Below are 18,093 nucleotides of genomic sequence, written 5' to 3'. Positions count from 1 at the left end.
CCCAGTAACTGTCCCATTGTTGGTAATGGAAGTTTTGGTTCCTTGGTAAACTCAGCTATGTTATGTAAATATGTTTTTGTTTTAATTCCAAGTGTGAGATTTTAGTTTGGGCGTTCATTTGTCCACAGCCGATAACTGTCTCATGTGGGGCATGGTCTTTGCCAGCTGATAATGGCTTGCCTCGTGCGGCATAGAGAGGGGCGTGGTCTTGGACTCTGAGGGATATAAATATGAGAGCCCAGAGAGAAAAAGTGTGGCATGAAGTGTTGGCTTGTGGAGTGTGGCAGTTTGGCGTAACTAGAGATGGACAGCGTGGCAGACGGAGAGAAACATCTCCATGCAGCAGCTTGAAGGAACTGTGGGCTGCGTTTGCTGTTGACGGAGACTAGAATAGCCCCAGGGGAACCCATGGACCCCAAACAGCTGGGAAAAGTGAAGGGGTCTGTGCGCCCTCTCCCCACTCTCCTTGTGGGGTTCGAAGAGGCTTAAGGACCCCCAAATAAAGTAGAGTTTAAAAATGAGTGATACAACCAACAGGGTTTCTACGCCTTAACGAGATACAGCTCTCCAAAATTAAATCGACTGCCAGAACAGTCATGGCAGAATTACATACAAAAGATCTACATCCATGTTGAACATATCTTTAAGAAAAAAATGGCCAGCCACTGTTAAAAAAAAAAAAAAAAGTCTCATTTAAACACCAGGAGACACTTGCAGTGTTTGAAGCCATTTGCTCTCATCAAGAAGTAAGTCTCCACCCTTTGCTTGCTTCCTGCAGTGGACCTGATGGACAGCTCCCTGATTCAGCAAGTTCTATGGTGTGGGCGTTTGGGAGCGAGCACAGAGACCTGCCTTTCAGTGCAGCAGCTTTTCCAGGAGCTCCGGGAGCTGTTTCAAAGAACCGGGATGGGAAACGCAGCTCAAGTGCATCCGAGAGCTCCGGAACTCACTCTGAGTCTCCTCATGGCCATGTATGACAGGTGAGGATGTGGGGACCGCCAAGTGGCCACAACAGCAAGATCTCAGGCCGCTGGCCATTTGGTTCCGTCTAACGTTCCCTTGAGATCTGGCGTGTAAGATGTTTTTCATTTGTCCCTAACTGACTCATTACCCACCCAAAATGGAAATAAGGAAGTCTTCCTAAGTGTCTCTGGTACAAGCGACTCCTGGCTAGAAGCAGGAAATCCCTTTCTTTTCTACAAATGCAGTTCTGTTCCAGAGCAGTCTCCCCACCTTTCGGAAGGATAAAAGGTGTATATCCTTGTTCTTCACTCTCTGGTACCACATTTCTTATTCAACTTCTTATCAAGTTTTGGCTTGGTTGGGCGTTTAGCTGGGATGGAGTTGGCTATCCAGCACATAGACAACTAACAGCTGACATTGTGAGGGCGTGTGTGTCTGTGTACAACGTGCCTTTGCCAAGCTGGGATTGTTCTCCCCGCCCTTTCTCAGTTAGTCTAAGGAGGAGGAGGAACAGGAGGAGACAATGATGCTGATGACATGAGCTTGCCTCTGGGAAGCAAGCACAATGTAAATCATGGGCAAATCCCTGTGGTTGTTTTCTTCCCTGATTTGCTGCTTATTTTCTAACTTCACAAATAATAGATAAATATACTATTAAGTAATTCTGCCATGATTTCCATCTCTTTAAACCTTCAGCCTCTGAGTGTCTTTTCAGTTGTTCTAATCTACCACAGCCCTTGTACCTTTGACAAATTGTCCCTCCAGGGTTGAGATCTACACAGCTAGTGGGGCAGAGTGCCATCAGACCCCAGGGTAGAGCCCGTGAGTGTTTTTGGAGGGGACACATGCTTTTTCTTTTTATCCTGGTCTTTGCTGTGCAGAACGCAGGTAGGTGAACCCTTAATGGGTAAGACTGCCTCCTCCACCAGGATAGGCCACATCCAAACACCCAGCCCCGACACGGTGCTTATCACACAGAGAGAAGCATTCAGTAAATAGTTACCGAGTGATTCATGGACAAACGAATGGATGAGACAATCCTTTTCACTCCATGGCCTGTTCTGGCAAGTTCATAAATACACGTGAGAAGCTAGCAACACACGTGAAATATCCATCAATAGTTAGACTTTTTATGAACCACTTTATCTGAATGACCCCGGCTCTTCCACTCCTGTCTGTGATCTGTGGCCCTACAGCACAGGAGCAGGCGTTCTTAAGCTTTCAACCTGTGGCTGCCGCGCTGATTGCCCTCTCGGGGGACAGCCCTCTCACAAAGTACAGAGGTAACATGCAAAGAACTTGAGTGTGTTGTGAAGTGCAGTGACTCCCCAGGCCCAATACGTCATCCTGTCTGCTGGCTTCTGAATCCCTGTGACTCGCTCTCCAGCACGTCTCAGCATGAGTTTGGTTTTGTTTGGCTTTATTTTGTTTTTTTGTTTTTGACTCTTTATTTTTATTTTATGGCTGTTTTGCCTGCATGCATGTCTGTGTAGCACGTAAGCGCAGTGCCTGCCGAAGCCAGAAAAGGGAGAGTCACGTGCCCTGGGACTGGAGTTACAGATGGTTATGAGCCTTCTTGTAGGTTCTAGGAACCAAACCCAGATCCTCTGGAAAAGCAGCCAGTGTTCTTAACTGCTGGGCTGTCTCTCTAGTCCTTGTCTTGTTTTTATATTTAAGGAAAATGTCTACAGTTGTGGGCAGCTCAGGGTTTTCTTTAAAAATCTAGGCTTTCTGGTTTTGCATTCCCTGGCTACCCTTGAAATTTATGAGTTTAGAGATTATCCAGAAACAACTAATTACTGTTTTTTAGTGGGATCCTCATTTTATCATTCACCAACCTTTATCACAGAGGTCTGGAATAACCGGGGGTGGGGAGTGAGGTGGAATGTGACTAGGTTATTACTGATGGCCAGCCCTGGAAGGCTTTCACAGCAACAAGCAAACAAGAATATAAACAAGCAAAAGAGACTATAACTCCACATTTCTTTCATACTCACAAAGAAACTTTCTTAAATCACATGCTTTTCGAGGACACAAGGATTCAATGAAAGATTTCTTCTTCCTTTACACACCTAGCTTTTTTTCAGCTCTATGCAGAAAACAACAGGAGAGGTGATGATTCCCGAGCCCGCATGACTCGAAGGGTTTTGAGAGTCTTACTAACAGACCTACAGCAGGTAAGTCCCAATGCTTACGAATTATCAACTGATGTCAGTCATATCAAACTATGATTGTTGCTGTTGCTGCTGTTTTTACAGCATCAATATCTCTGTAACCCAAGCTTAACCCGTGTCTACTTCTTCTGCACTGAACCAGAGATCTCTCCAAAAGGTGTCACCTTGCGTGAACCACCTTTCTGGTTACAGAATACCTGAAATGGTCAACTTAAGAAGCAGAAATTTTATCTTGGCTCATTTCAGACTGTGATCAGTTGTCCCTGTTGCTTTTGGACTGTGGTGAGTTGAAACATCATGAGGAGAGCATGTGCTAGAGGAAGCTGCTTGTTTCATGATGGCCAAGAGAAAGGAAGAGACTAGAAATCCAATTATACCCTTCAATGGCTTATCCCAGGTGCGGCCCCATCTCTTAACACTTTATCTGTTTGCTGATGCCACCAAGCTGCAGGCAGGCCTTTAATACATGTCTTTTGGGGGGATACTTAGGATCCAGTCATAGCACACTCTCATTTCCAAAGCTCCTCATCGTCCATTCCCATCTACAGCATGAGGCCTACATTCCACAGCAACGTAAGCAAAGCCTTTGTAGTTTGACCTAATCTATCTCTTTACAAAAAAATAAATTCCTGACTCTCTTACAAAAACTCTGCTATTCATTAATCAGAAAAGGTCAACTATAAGCTGTTATAACTAACTGAAATGGGAAAAAGCCAGAGATTCAGGTGACTGAGATGAATTTATAGATGGGCACAAAACTGAATGCTGTGAGAGACACATCCCTTTAGTTTTTCATACTGTTGCAACAGGTGTACAGTACACTAGCTTCTAAAAATGTTAGAGAAAAGTGCTATAAAAATATGAGGGCTTGGGTGTGAGTGTTGAAGTTATTTTCATAAAATTGTGTTTGTTTCTTACTTTTTCCATTAACCTATCACTCAAATAATTGAGACTCTCTTATATTACTTGTTAAACAAGCTTCACATCACAATAATTGAGGAGTTCTTGCTCCATTCTTAACCCTGTAGGCTAATTTGGCTTCCTCCCAGGGTAAATTCCAGAGATACTGGCACTTTATGACTTTCCTACTCTTGCTCCAGCTCTTTTCTCTGATCTCTCCTGGACCTCTATGTGGCTGAATTCCCTGAATTCCCTGAATTCCTTGGCTGACAAGAAGTTCAGCCCTATTCTCTCCCCTGCTCAGCGATTGCCTGTAAGCTGCTTTATTGTCACATCAGGGGACAATTTGGGACCAGTGTTTACACAACATTGAGACAGAAGATGCTCAAGCAAGGATTGCAACCAAAAAAGGGGGGCACTTAACTGAGCATTTGGATTACACATTAAGCTTATGCCTGCATGTGCTTGCTGGATGTTGCTCAGTAAACCTTGGATTCCACCTTCAGCACTGAGGAGAGAGAGATGGAGGGCAGAGGAGAGACCCAACGTATGTAAGCAGAGCTCCCTTCAGGCAGCTCTCTAGTGCTGTGCAGGCAGAGGCCACAGCCCTAAGTGCTTCCCCTCTTTGTCCACAAAGAAACAAGTATTGTCCTTCATGCTTTTCAGACGTATATAAATACTCATTTGTCTATAGTGCTTATTTTATTCATATTGTGATGGGATACAATTTATTTGGGGATGTGGGAGCCTACTTTATTGTAACCACTATGTTCTACTGAATACATAAAGTACGTTTTGTTTGTTAAAGGCAAAAATGTGGGTGCTAGAGATCTGAACTCAGTCCTTATGTTTGCATGGCTATGACTGGCCTGCTGAGCCATCTTGTTGGCCATAGCTCTTCTGGTGGGTTTCTGTGCTTTGGTGTCTTTCTACCCCATCTTAACGGAAATCTGTGTCTTTGCTCTTTTGATGCGTCTCATAAAGCCTGTAAGCCTGTTTATCCTGGTTATCCTTTTTCTCTTTGTTCTCCTGGAATGTTATGCCTTCAAGCCCTTGTCCTGGGTCCACACAGTCATCTCTCTGCTCTTGCTGCTCTTCACTGTGTTTTATTTATTTTTTCATTGTGTTCTTTAAACTTTTCCTTGTATTTCCATTTATTTTATTTACTTTCTCTTGGCTTTTCTGATAAGTTTCTGAATTGTTTATATCCATTTCTTGCCATTTGATGGGCTTGCTTGAAATGGCATTTTGTGTTTTCCAAACCTTCCATCTCCCTGTCACTTTAGAGCTGGTTACTTTCTGTTTGGAGACGGTTTCTCTGATTATTCTCAATCCTTATGATTATGTTTCGCTATCTGCACACTGACAAAGCAGGAAGTTGTCTTTATACTGCTCTGGCAAAAAAAAAAAAAACCATGACCAACTTATAAAGAAAGCATTTAGCTTGAGTGCGTATGTTTCCAGAGGTTTAGAGTCCATGGTCATTATGGCAGGGATTGTAGCAACATAGGGAGGCATGGTGCTGGAGCAGTAGCTTGAGGGTTACTACACAAGGAGTATTTTGAGAAGCATATCATCTTTGAGTATTAACAGTGGAGAGATTACCTTCTTCCTAATAAAATTAGTTCTTCATTTTTTGGTGTACAAGACTAAGGTAACTAGTGTGATTGGGAAGTTAGGTTTATTTTAAGATTTTATTTTCCAGAGATAAGTATTAAAATGAGGATAATAGGGAAAGAAGGGATGAAGGTTAACTGACCAATAATAATGAATGGGATTCTACGGATTGCCCACCAAGTCACATGAAGGTGAGTAGGTAGCTACTGAGATTCAGTATGGGGAATGGGTGATTGGGCGGAATATAAGGCCCCATGGTTTTGAGGTGTGGAGGAATGGGAGGAAAGGCAGGATGAGAATTGAGAGGACTGTGGCTAGCACACCTCCTGATTTGTTGGGGATAGATGGAAGAAGAGTGCAGGCAAGTAGGAAATATCATTCAGGTTTAATGTGGGGCGAGGTGTTGGGCAGGCTGCCTGGAGTCAGGGTCTTCTAAGCAATGAGGGGAAAATAAGACTGAAATTATGGGAATAAAAGGATAACAATAAGGCACCTGGGATACCTTAGATTGCGTAGAAGTGAAATGGGATTTCTTCTGCATCAGAATCTAGGCCAGATTACATCTGATCCACAAACAAGACAGAAAGAACTAACTGGTAATGGGGTGGACTTTTGAAACCTCAAATCCCACCCTCACCCCCATTGACACACCTCTTCCAATGAGGCCACACCCGCCTAATTCTTCCTAAACAGTTCCATCCCCTGGAGACCAAGTCTTCAAATAGGCACGATGCTATAGTGTCCATTCCCATTCAAACCACAGCAGTGGCTACTCCAGTCTTTGAAGTCTACCTTTTCCTGGGAGCAGTAAACCTGTCTAGGATACCTAGGCTGTTGTGGTCCAGAAGCCCATGAACCTTGTCGCCATTGCCCTGCTGGGAGGTTACCCAGGCCCAGGATCACTGCAGCCGGCGCTTACCTTCTGAGGTCTGCCTGTTATTGAGAATTAGCTCTTCAGAGACCAAGACTGCTATCTTCAGCCAGAAACAATACAGGCTGGAATCTGAGTCCATCCCAAAGGGGCTATGGGCTCTCCTCTACAGCAGTGTGGATCTAAAGGCTCTGTCCACAGGCACTGGCTTGTGTCATGCATGTGCTGTGAGGCTGCCTAGTGCTGAATATCACTGTGACCAATTTAGTCACTGCAAATTGCCATACCATGACCAACTTATAAAGAAAGCATTTAGCTTGAGTGCGTATGTTTCCAGAGGTTTTACCCCAAACGAATGTTCTCCAGATACTGTTCTACCTTAGTCTGGTGGAAGAATGACACCAATTTTACAAAACTGTCCCCCTTGCCTTCTTTGGTGTTTCATGTTTGTGGGGAGGAGGGAGAGAAGGAGAGGGAGTGGTATATGTACGTGTGTGTCTATGTCAGTGGGTATGTACATACGGAAGACTGTGAAGGGCAGCATGTGTCCTCTTAGCCTATCACTTTCTGCTTCCTTTCCTTGGGATCTGATCAGCAGACCCAAGCCACCCTCCTATCTCTACTCCCGCAGTGCTGAGACTGCAGGCAGAGACAGGCCACACCTAGCTTTTACCCTGGGTGCTGGGATTTGAGCTCCGGTTCTCAGACTTAAAAGCGAACACCCTTACCCACTGTGTGCTACCTCTAGCTACTCCTTTCCTAATGCTCTACTGCAACCATGCCCATTGGCTTCTTCCTGCTTTCCTTGGAAGGACATCTTTTCTTGAGAAGGCATCTTTGTGAGATGGTTGTTCAGACTGAAGCTTTGAGGGACAGTCTCTTTTACACTGTCTTGCTCCACTCGTCTCCATTGTCTCAAGATGTTCATAGCTCCTAAGCAAAGCGATCATTTAAATTTCTTAACGTTTTTATCAGCATAACATTATACATAATAATGGGTTTCACCACGACATGTACATAAGATATTTCAATCGAATTCACACACACATTTCCATCTCTTGTCCCCTTTTCACTCCAGCCAATCCGCTTCCTCTTCTAAACCAGCCTCCTTCTACTTTCCTGTCTGTCCCCACGTGTGGTATGTGATCCAGCAAGTCTCGACAGGGCTGTTTACAGGTGCGTGGGTGAGAGTTTGAGTACCTTACCGATGGCTATGCCACTAAAGAAAGTGTCGCTTTCTCTTCCATCAATCATTAACTGCATATCCATCCTCAGGAAGGAATGGAGCCCATGCAGGATCCTGAGGGTCCCAATCATGCCTGGTTTTGGGCAGGAGACCATAGATAGCTTTTCTGAGTCTGAAAGCAACGGCCATGCCGTGTCCAGAAATCAGCATTTTATGCCTCTCTCCCCATTCCCTGCAGCTCTTATATTCTTTTGTGATGCTCCCTGAACCTTAAGGAGGAGGCAATAAAGATGTCCCGTTTACGGCTGGGCACTCAACAGCCATTTATTTTCTGGACTTTGACCAATTACGGGTCTCTGCAGTAACTGCCGATCATTGCCAAAGGAAGCTTGTCTGCCCCGAGTTGGCAGCAGATTTTAAATTTCTTAGTGAGGTTAAAATGTTGCTTCTGGTGAGAGTTGGGGAAGGGGGGGGTGGTCTCAGCAGTGACAGAGAGGCATAAATGTTGTCACCCACAGAAACAGAATTCAGCTCTGAGACAAAAGAAATAGGAAATAGTTTTAATTCGAAAGCAGTACTCATACTCTAGGAGACAATGTCAACAGAGCCACATCTTATGGACGAGCTCAAGAAAAGTGAAAATAATTCATACACTAAGGTGGATAAGACAAGGAATTTCCAACATTAGTCCAGGTTTTCCCAGAGTAGAGTCTACTCCTTTGTTCCTATGTGAGTGTTTGGATGTGTCATGACATCAGATCAGTGGAATGTCAATTATGCACAGTTAATGATAAGGAAATGCCGAAATAAGCAAAGGACACTTAGCATTGGTCCAAACTGGTTTCAGAAAGGTCCTGGGTTTGTTTTTGTTTTGTTTTGGTTTGCTTTTTTTCTTTTGTTAGCAAACTCTAAAGTTCATACTGCTTACTATTTTACAACTGAAAGAGACACAGGAGAGACAGAGAAAAGATTATTAGAATGAAAGAGGTTTATTCAAAGCCAGATCTGAGGAGAGCAGAGGAGATTCTCTGCCTCATGGGTTTAGTGTGGGGTTTTACAGAAGAAAAGAGGGAATGCATAGAGAGATGATAGGCGGGGAAAACCATGCTCTGAGCAGGGTCTTCATCCAGAGGTGTGCCTTCTTCCTTCTTCTCTGCTAAGAGCTGCACAGTGGACTTGACTCTCTTGTAGCTAGTCAATTAGAACATCTAAAGGATTCTTTTTGGCCAAAAGGATTAGAAAGGAAGGGTGAGCTGGTTGCCTTTTTGTCAACTTGATACAACTAGAATCATTGCAGAGGAGAGAAACTTAACTGAGGAAATGTCTCCCTCATGTGGTGTGTTGTAGGACACTTTTTCTCTTTTTTTTTAAATTATTTTTATTTTTATTAGTTACAGTTTATTCACTTTGTTCCCCCCCCCGTAGCTCCCTCCCTTGTTCCCTCCCAATCCACCCTCCCTCCCTCATCTCCTCGCATGCCCCTCCCCCAGTCCACTGATAGGTGAGATCCTCCTCCCCTTCCCTCTGATTCTAGTCTATCAGGTCTTGTCAGGACCAGCTGCATTGTCTTCCTCTGTGGCCTGGTAAGGCAGTTCCCCCCTCAGGGGGAGGTGATCAAAGAACAGTCCAAACAGTTCATGTCAGAGACAGTCCCTGTCCCCATTACTATGGAACCCACTTGGATACTGAACTGCCATGGGCTACATCTGTGCAGGAGTTCCAGGCCATCTCCATGATGGTCCTTGGCTAGAGTATAAGTCTCAGAAAAGACCCCTGTGCCCAGACTTTTTGGCTCTGTTGCTCTCCCTGTGGACTTCCTGTCCTCTCTAGGTTTTACTATTTCCCACTTCTTTCATAAGATTCCTTGCACTCTGCCCTAAGTTTGGCTATGAGTCTCAGCATCTGCCTTGATATCCTGCTGGGTAGAGCCTTTCAGAGGCCCTCTGTGGTAGGCTCCTGTCCTGTTCGCTGTTTTTTCCCTCCTCTGATGTCCATCCTCTTTGCCTTTCTGAATGGGGATTGAGCGTCTTAGCCAGAGTTCTTCTTCTTGATTAGCTTCCTTAGGTGTACAGATTTTAGTATGTTTATCCTATGTTATATGTCTAATACCCACTTATAAGTATATATCCCGTGTCAATCACTTTGGAAGTCAATCTGGTGCTTTCTCAGACAATTAGGAATAGTGCTTCCTCAAGATCCAGCCATACCACTCCTAGGTATATATCCAAAAGATGCTCAAGTATACAACAAGGACTTTTGCTCAGTCATGTTTGTAGCAGCTTTATTTGTAATAGCCAGAAGCTTGAAACAGCCCAGATGCCCCTCAGTGGAGGAATGGATATAGAAATTGTGGTACATCTACACAGTGGCATACTACTCAGCGAAAAAAATAAATAAATAAACAAGGAAATCATGAAATTTGCAGGTAAATGGTGGGAACTAGAAAAGATCATCCTGAGTGAGGTATACCAGAAGCAGAAGGACACTTCCTTAATTAATGGTTGAAATAAGAGGGCCCAGCTCACTGTAGATGCTGCCACACCTGGGAAAGTGGTCCTGGATTATACAAGACAGCAGGATGATCCAGCCATGGGAAACAATCCAGGAAGCAGTGGTTTGGTCCTTGACTTCCTTCAGCAAAGAACTGTGATCAGGGACCTGTAAGCCAAATAAACCTGTCCCCCACAAGATGCTCTCGAACGCGGTGCTTATCACAGAAAAAGAGAAGCCAACTAATCCGGAGAGCAGGGACCAGTTTTTGTGGTACTCTGGTTTAATGTGGTTCCATCCAGTCGTCAGCTTCTAGCTGTTGTTTCACTCTATGCCATACAACCTGACTGAAAAAAGAAAAAGAAAAAAAACCAGCCAGGTGCAGGTATTAATACTGTAATGTTCTTCCGGTGGTCGCAACAGCGCATGGGCCCTTCTGCAGATTTCCTGCTGTCCAAGGCGTGTCTCACCCAACCACTGTTGACGGTCCTTCCCTACAACCTCAGGTCTCAGAACTCAAACAGGTAGAAATCCAGAGGAGGGATGTACCGCTCATCCATTTACTCCACCAGACTGACTACGGTAGCCAACTTCCAAGTGGAGGCGATGGGAAAAGGAACTGGGAAAAGGAACTGGGCATTTTCTCTCTCCCCTACAGTTCTTCGTGTCCACTTCCCGACTACTACTGATGGCTTCAAGTGAGCCCCAGTCTCAGGGGACTTTAAAAATCCACTGGTTTCAAATCCAGTCAAGGTCGGTGAGCTGTTGAGGTACCGGCTCCCACAGACTCTCCTTCCCCGTACCATGCATTAGCAGGCTTCCAGGGAGGCTATTGGGAAGGACATTTGCGACCTGCATAGCAAATGGTCATCCCCATTGACTTCCATTATGGAATCCAGGACAGATTCGGAGGGAAAACCTAGTCTTCACCATGTGATTCAAATCATCCCTTAGAAATGCTAATTATCGAGGGCCATTCTGCCCCTGCCAGGGTGCCACCTAGTCACAATTAATTCTTCTCGATTGAACACCTGCAAGAAATTAGTCAAAAAGGCAATTAACACACACACACACACACACACACACACACACACAAAGTTTTATAGATATTTCAAGGGGAATTGTCAGGTTCAATCCCACTACAGTAGGAATCCCACTGCAGTAGCAGAACCACAGAAGTAATCTCACCTCTTCCACCACTCGTATTTTGCCTATGAACGGAGACCTCCTGTGTCCTCAGGGGTAAGGACACCAGAGTAGGGAGAATGTTGAAAAGCTCTTCCTGAGTGGCAGAGTACATTCACCAGAAGGCAAAAGATGGGAAATGAGTTGTTGTTTTTAACTAAATGACGCAGCCGCTTATCTCTGCTGGTGACAGGGTTATTATCAATTTAAAGTGCAAGCAAGCCATCTTATTACTAGAACGAAAATGTTTGTTGACTTTTGTCTGGCTAATTGTCAGCAAAGAGGTTCTAAGTGCCACTTCCCTGATTAGGGGGATGTTTATTTGAGTTGATGGACTCCATGGGGGGTCTTTGCAATTACTCCTGAGCTTGCAGACAGTGTGGCTGACAGCCTGTGCTGGGCAAGACATCAGATGTGAAACTGCGACTCCCGTCCAAACGGGAGTAGATGAAGGCGGTGGGTACACACATCTGCACAGACAGAAACCAGAACCAAATCCATTACCACCGTGGAAATAACAAGAGGTTCTTAGTCCCTTAGTTAATCTCCCTATAGTGACTGTGATGGACTGGTGCAAAGCATGGACAACTGAGCCACTGGAAAATCTACAAAATCTAAAGAAATAAATAGAATCTAACAAACTCTGACCCCGTAATGAAGAGGGAGGACTTCCAGACTGAGACCCCAATCATGCAAAGAACTTACTCTTTTTTTTTTTTTTTTTTTTTTAATCTCGATGTGGTCTCGAGGTGATTTCCTGATCTATTTAGCTTTACAAACATTTAATTAACAACAATTATATGTGGCACACGCCTTTAATTCCAGGAATCAGGGAGGCAGAGGCAGGAGCAGCTTTATGAGTCTGAGGCCAGCCTGGTCTATAAATCGAGTCCAAGACAGCCAAGGCTACATGGGGAAACCCTGTCTCGAAAAAAAAAAAAAAAAAAAAAGACAGACAAACAACAAGAAAAATTCTGTGTGAAAGATGTTAAGTGTGATGTAACCATGAAGGTAGTTCCGGCTACTCTGGAGGTGGGGTTATAGCGTCATTTGAGCCCAGGAAGTTGAAACTAGCCTGCAAGATCCCATTTCATAAGAAGAAATACAGAAAGGAAAGAAAAAGTAAAGAAAGGAAAGCAGGAAGGGGAGGGGGTGTGTTACATCAGTGTAGCACAGGTAACACAGGTGTGCACTGAGTATCGGTTCCCACACAAGTCACTTGCACACCCGTCATACCCACGGTCACTCTCTCTGTGAGAGATTTTGCAGTATTTGCGTGGATGGCTAATTTTAATTTCACTTAGCGTCTATTTTTCAGGTTCTTCTGTGCTATAGCAAATGACAGGATTTCTTGTTTTTGAAGGCTGGATACCAGTCATTAATGTCAAAAAACCAGCTAGGTCGTTCTTATGTCTTGGCTGCCACAAATAATGCCACAGCAAACACGTGGGTGTCTCTTTTTTGATGTAGTGACGTCATTTCCTGTCTGTCCTTTCTTTCAATAATGTTGATTACCACCCTCACTTCAAAGACTGGATTATGGTTTGGGTAGAAAGTGTTCCCCATGAGACTTCTCAATTAAAAGTTTGGTACCCAACTGGTGGATCCAGTCATTGAGAAGTGAGTGGATCCTGAAGACCCTGCTCTAACCAAGGCGTAATCCATCGAGGAAGACAGACTTTGAATGGACTATTAGGAACTTTCTCATTGGAGGGCTTATGAAAGAAAGAAGTCAACAGAGATATAATTTCCCTGGGCCTCTCATCCTGCTCTTTGGTCACATGGCCTTCTGTCTTGATGCTCTGCCTCGCTCCAGCCCAAAAGCCAGGCACTGAAACCACAATGCAACCTCAAACATTCCTCTTTGAATGTCAGATATTTTGACATAGGAGCAAGACAAGTAATGGAATTGACATGTATTCAGATAAGATGATGTGAAAATGCTTGACAGGATTTAAAAAGAAAACTGTACATTTGAATGCAGTGTCACTGAGACCGCCATTAGGGGGAAAAAATAAAAAATTGCCTGGGATCCTAAGAAGTCAGGCAACAGACATCCTCCCTTCACTGCCTCACTGCCTTCCTTCCGTGGTCTTTCTCCAGCCTTTCCTTATTCATTGTTCTGACTCAAGCGTTACACAAAAACCTGAAACTCACTTTTTCCTTTTGCCTGAGATGGTTCTTTCATCCTCAGGTGTCCGATATGGGTTGCTTGCATGACCTCCGTCGCCATGAGCACTGTTTCTCGGGCACATCTTCAGTTAACATGGGGTTGCCTTACAGATCCCGACTGTCGTAGGAGAGAGCTGCACTTTGGGTCCCGTGGAAAGTGCTATTCGCTGCTGCTTCCGCGGGGTGAGTACCATGACTATCCCTGGGCACTGCTGAAAGGTGTCTGAAGAGTTTGCTTAAGTTAGACAACTGTGCAGGTCCCGGGGCAAGCTGAGTTTGGAGGTCGCCTTGTCTCAGCTTTCAGATCTCTTTAGCAGAGCAGACACGGAGCCAGAGGGGAAGAAAGAGGGCAGATCCCGCCTGAAAGTGTGTTTCAGCCTGCTCTCGTTTCCCAGGTGTTGAGCTCTGGAATCAAGGAGGAGAAATTCCTGTCTTGGGCACAGTCTGAGCCTCTGGTCCTCCTGTGGATCCCAACCTGCTACCAACTGTCAGCCTCGGAGACAGTCACTCACCCTGTGCGGTGCAGTGTCTGCGGGACCTTCCCAATCACAGGACTCAGGTACCGTCAACCCTGCTTCCCAAAGGGTCATTTGACAAATGGGTCCCGACGGTGGGACTGTGTATCGCAGACTCTCTCTGGGATCCTTTCTATACATCTGGAACTTATTTACCTTTAGCTCAATAATTTCCAACCTGAGGCATCCTGGTTGAAATAAATTTGTCTCCTATAGTTGGTGAAAGACTAAGTTCTTTCCCTGAGCCTAAAGATGCCAAGGATTTTTGTTTCTCTAAAGCAGTGTTTCTCAACCTTTGGGCCGTGACCCTTTGGGGAGCTGAACAACGCTTTCACAGGAGTTGCATATGAGATATCCTGTATATATTTACATATTTACATTGTCATTCATAGCAATGGTAAAATTACATTATGAAGTTATGAAGTAGAAACAAAAATAATTCTATAATTGAGGGTCAGCACAACATGAGGACTTGAAGGGTCACAGCATTGGGAAGGCTGAGAAGCAAGGTTTATACCTTGGTTGTCTATTGTTCCAAATAAACCTTTTAAAAGCTTTAAAGCCACCTGCAAGAATGGTTTGTTAGGTGCTAAGGAAACACTAGGCTAAGCGCTTCACAGGGTTCATGTCACTTAAAATGTGGTAAGAGTTTTACAAAAAGCAAACACTATCACCTCCAGCTTCCACAAACATTAAATTATCTTGTTAGCAGGTAGTAGGGCTCTAAATCCAGAGTCCTTGCCTTGCCACCATGAGAACAAGCTTTGAGATTCAAAGGAACCATCAATTCATCAGTTTAGGACAGCTCTCCCGAGAAACGGGCGTGAAAGTAGGTTTATGGATGAGCTTCTGACCCCTCCAAGACTTTAACAGTCTCAGCTAAAACCCCATCCTAATGGCATGGTGGCACAAGCCATTCATCCCAGCCCTTAGGAGGCAGAGGAAAGCTCTGAATGCTAGCATGTTCCACATAGCAAGTTTCAAGAAAAACAGGACTACATAGAGAGACCCTGTCTTAAATAAATAAACAAACAAAAAATGAAATGAAATAAAATAAAATAAAATAATTGTTATAGCCAGGCATGGTGGCTCACACCTTTAGTCCAAGCACGAGGGAGGCAGAGGCAGGTAGTTCACTTTGTCCCCCTTCTCTTCTTGTCTTTCCTGATCCTCCCTAGTTTAGACATTAAACACATTTCTCATGGACATAAAACAGGTCTAATGGGCCCACTAAAAATCTGGAAATAAAGTTTTGATTTTGCTAAGAAGCCGGATTGAGTTGACAGGGAATTTGGAGGAGGCAGCAAAATTTGACTCATAGAAACCTCTTTGCTTATAACAATTTGAAACGATAAACAAAATCATTGAGAAAACAAGCATGCAGTACCAAAGAAATCTTTATATCATAGAGAAAATAATATTTTCTTAGGATGGACAGTGTAGAAATACGAATATAATTTATCACAATCTATATTACAATAATTTAACCAATAAAACCACAGAAAGGCATTCTTCGTATGACCACTTCATGTCTAAGACAGATACAGAACTAATTTTGAAATTACATAAAGCCCAACTTTTATATTGAAATAAATTGTTTTTCTTAAAATCATTATTTTATAACGCTGAGTATCACAGGCTTAAGTGACTTTCTCAGGCCAAATAGCAACAGGTAGCATGAAACATGTCAGGATTCTGTATAATATGCCTTTGTCTGTTAAAAAAAAAAGACGTTACGCTTCTTGAAAAGATTATTGGGTGAACTATCTTTCCTCCCAGACATCCAAGGCAAAGTGATGGCTCCAGGGAGGCTTCTTTTAGTGAAGTCTTTTAACACTTGTTTGATTATATTACGGCCTTAGCTTGAAACTTGTGGTTTTGGCTCTCAAAGCTCTCTAAACCACTGCTTTAGTTCTAAGGAGATTGATGAAGAAGCAGCCACAGTGCTCAGAAGGTGCAGGAAGAGTGAAAGCCTTATCCCCCGTTCCCCTAATAGGAAGAAAGGGGGGCTGGGAGATGGCTCAGTCTGTGAAGTCCTTGGACTGCAAGCCTGAGGACACAGCACTGTTCCTCAGAATCATGGATGAAACAGAACTGTAAACAGAGACAGGAGGATCCCTGGGGATTGGTGGACAACTCATCTGGATAACTGGGTCAGCTCCAGAGTCAGCAAAAGCCCTTATCTCAGAAAAGAGCATGGATGAGCTAATGAGGAAGACATCCAACGTCAGCCTCTAGCCTCCACAACTGCACATGTGTTCAGAGAGAGAGAGACAGACAGAGAGAAATAGAGAGAGACAGAGAGAGGACGAGAGGAAAGAAGGGAGAAAAAGGCATGAAGACCAGACACTGTCCCTACTACAATAATTAAGTTCTAGACAGCGGCTTATCGTTTATGCTCTATGAAAAAGAAAAAATTATATAACACTGAAATAAGATGGGAGAAAAAGCTTTGGTAAGATTATCAGCAAACCAGTTGTATTATCCATCCAGGTTTTTTTCTTGTGAATGTAAAGATGATTTCAGATCACAGAGGAACGCGTTTATAGGTAGCGTCCAGACAATTCCACTGCAGCTGGATGGTTCATCCAACAATCCTCACTAAAGACTCTTGTCTTTCATCCTGCCCACTGTATTGAAAAGGTGAATGCCTTCCCGCTTAGGTGTGTTGACTAATTTTCAACGCTATGCAAATCTTTCGCAAGGCCAAGAAGGCGGTTTTGATTTGTCCAAATGTCCTCCTGCAGAAACCGAGCCATTCCTTGAGCCTTATTCAGCTCTCACTCACTAATGGCCTACCATGTACCAAGCATCCTGCCCAACGGCCAGCTTACCGTCCCAGTTTAACGGCAGCTAGGAATGACAGTGTTTTTTATTAACCAGAGGGTACAACCTTTGGCTAGCCCTTCAGCACCATTGTACATGTTAGGAGAGATTCCCTTCTTAATGACATGACTCAGCATCTTCTCTTCCAATCACAAGGAAATTTCAGACCGAGAACGTCTGTCTACACACAGACTTCTAGGAAAAAAGTGTGGGCTTGTTTTGAAATCCTTTATCTATGATTTAATTTTTCCCCCAGCCTTCAGGTTCAAGGTTATCATACTTTGTAATTTTCCAAGAGAATCCATAATTTAACCTTATGGAAAATACCAAACTTCTTTTTTTTTTTAATTAAAATTGGAAATTACGTTCAAAATATTTGAGTGCATCATGAAGCCACACAAAATATGGCTACGGACTTGAGAATTTCTCTTAATGGTTGCAGCCTTTAAGGTCACACACCCATGTATGTTCAGGAATGCTCATTCTCTGCATGAATGCCATCTGTTTCCTCTCCGACCGGTAGTGACGTAAGCTGGACTTCCATTTCATTTGGCAGATACCGCTGTCTGAAATGCCTCAACTTTGACATCTGCCAGCTGTGTTTCCTATCTGGTCGCCACAGGAAATCCCACGAGAGGTCACACACTGTGATGGAGGACTGTGTCCAGGTAACATCCTAGGCCGTGTGGTAAAACCTTCACTGCCCCAGTCCTTACAACACATTCCATCAAAAGCCCTTTTCCTCTGCCAGTTAACAGTTAAGACACTGGAAAAGGCAGGCTCAACCTTCAACATTTCTCAGTCATAACTGGACTCTCATACCATTGAAAAGTAGTACATATTTTAGGAAAATGTCATAATGACTTTCACTGTGGTTTTTTTTTTTTTTTTTTTTAATGATTGACACATGCCATGAGATTAAAAATAAATGTGCTTTGTTTACGTTGCAGATTTTTATAAATGCTTTGGGGAATAAGAAAAGGCATAACGGGCTACTGTTTGATGGCCTATCTCATAGTATCTACTAGGAAACATCTGTCAAAGTTAGAAGGGACAGGGATTGCAAACTGGCATGGATGAAAAAGAAAAAGGGGTTGGGTTGGTGGAGATGGCAAAACAAAGCTTCCGGTTGTGACATGCCTTTGGAAAGGTCTTAATATGACTTTCCCTGCAGCCAAAATTTCAAGTGTTTTC

The 18,093-nt window shown here is 43.8% G+C and overlaps 1 protein-coding gene across 1 annotated transcript in view; it reads left to right on the top strand.

Annotated features, from left to right (window-relative positions):
- Dytn (dystrotelin) overlaps nucleotides 1–18,093 on the top strand; it is a 48,408-nt gene that overhangs the window by 6,728 nt on the left and 23,587 nt on the right. The window contains 6 exon segments of the mRNA XM_021648508.2: nucleotides 779–1,002; nucleotides 2,171–2,246; nucleotides 3,040–3,140; nucleotides 13,670–13,741; nucleotides 13,954–14,117; nucleotides 17,456–17,567. Coding sequence (XP_021504183.1) covers nucleotides 779–1,002; nucleotides 2,171–2,246; nucleotides 3,040–3,140; nucleotides 13,670–13,741; nucleotides 13,954–14,117; nucleotides 17,456–17,567 — 749 coding nt within the window.

The sequence above is a fragment of the Meriones unguiculatus genome, chromosome 15 (genome assembly GCF_030254825.1).
Source record: "Meriones unguiculatus strain TT.TT164.6M chromosome 15, Bangor_MerUng_6.1, whole genome shotgun sequence".
NCBI classification, from domain to species: domain Eukaryota; kingdom Metazoa; phylum Chordata; class Mammalia; order Rodentia; family Muridae; genus Meriones; species Meriones unguiculatus.
Note: the sequence above shows the minus strand (reverse complement) of the source record. Positions and strands in the feature narration are given on the sequence as shown.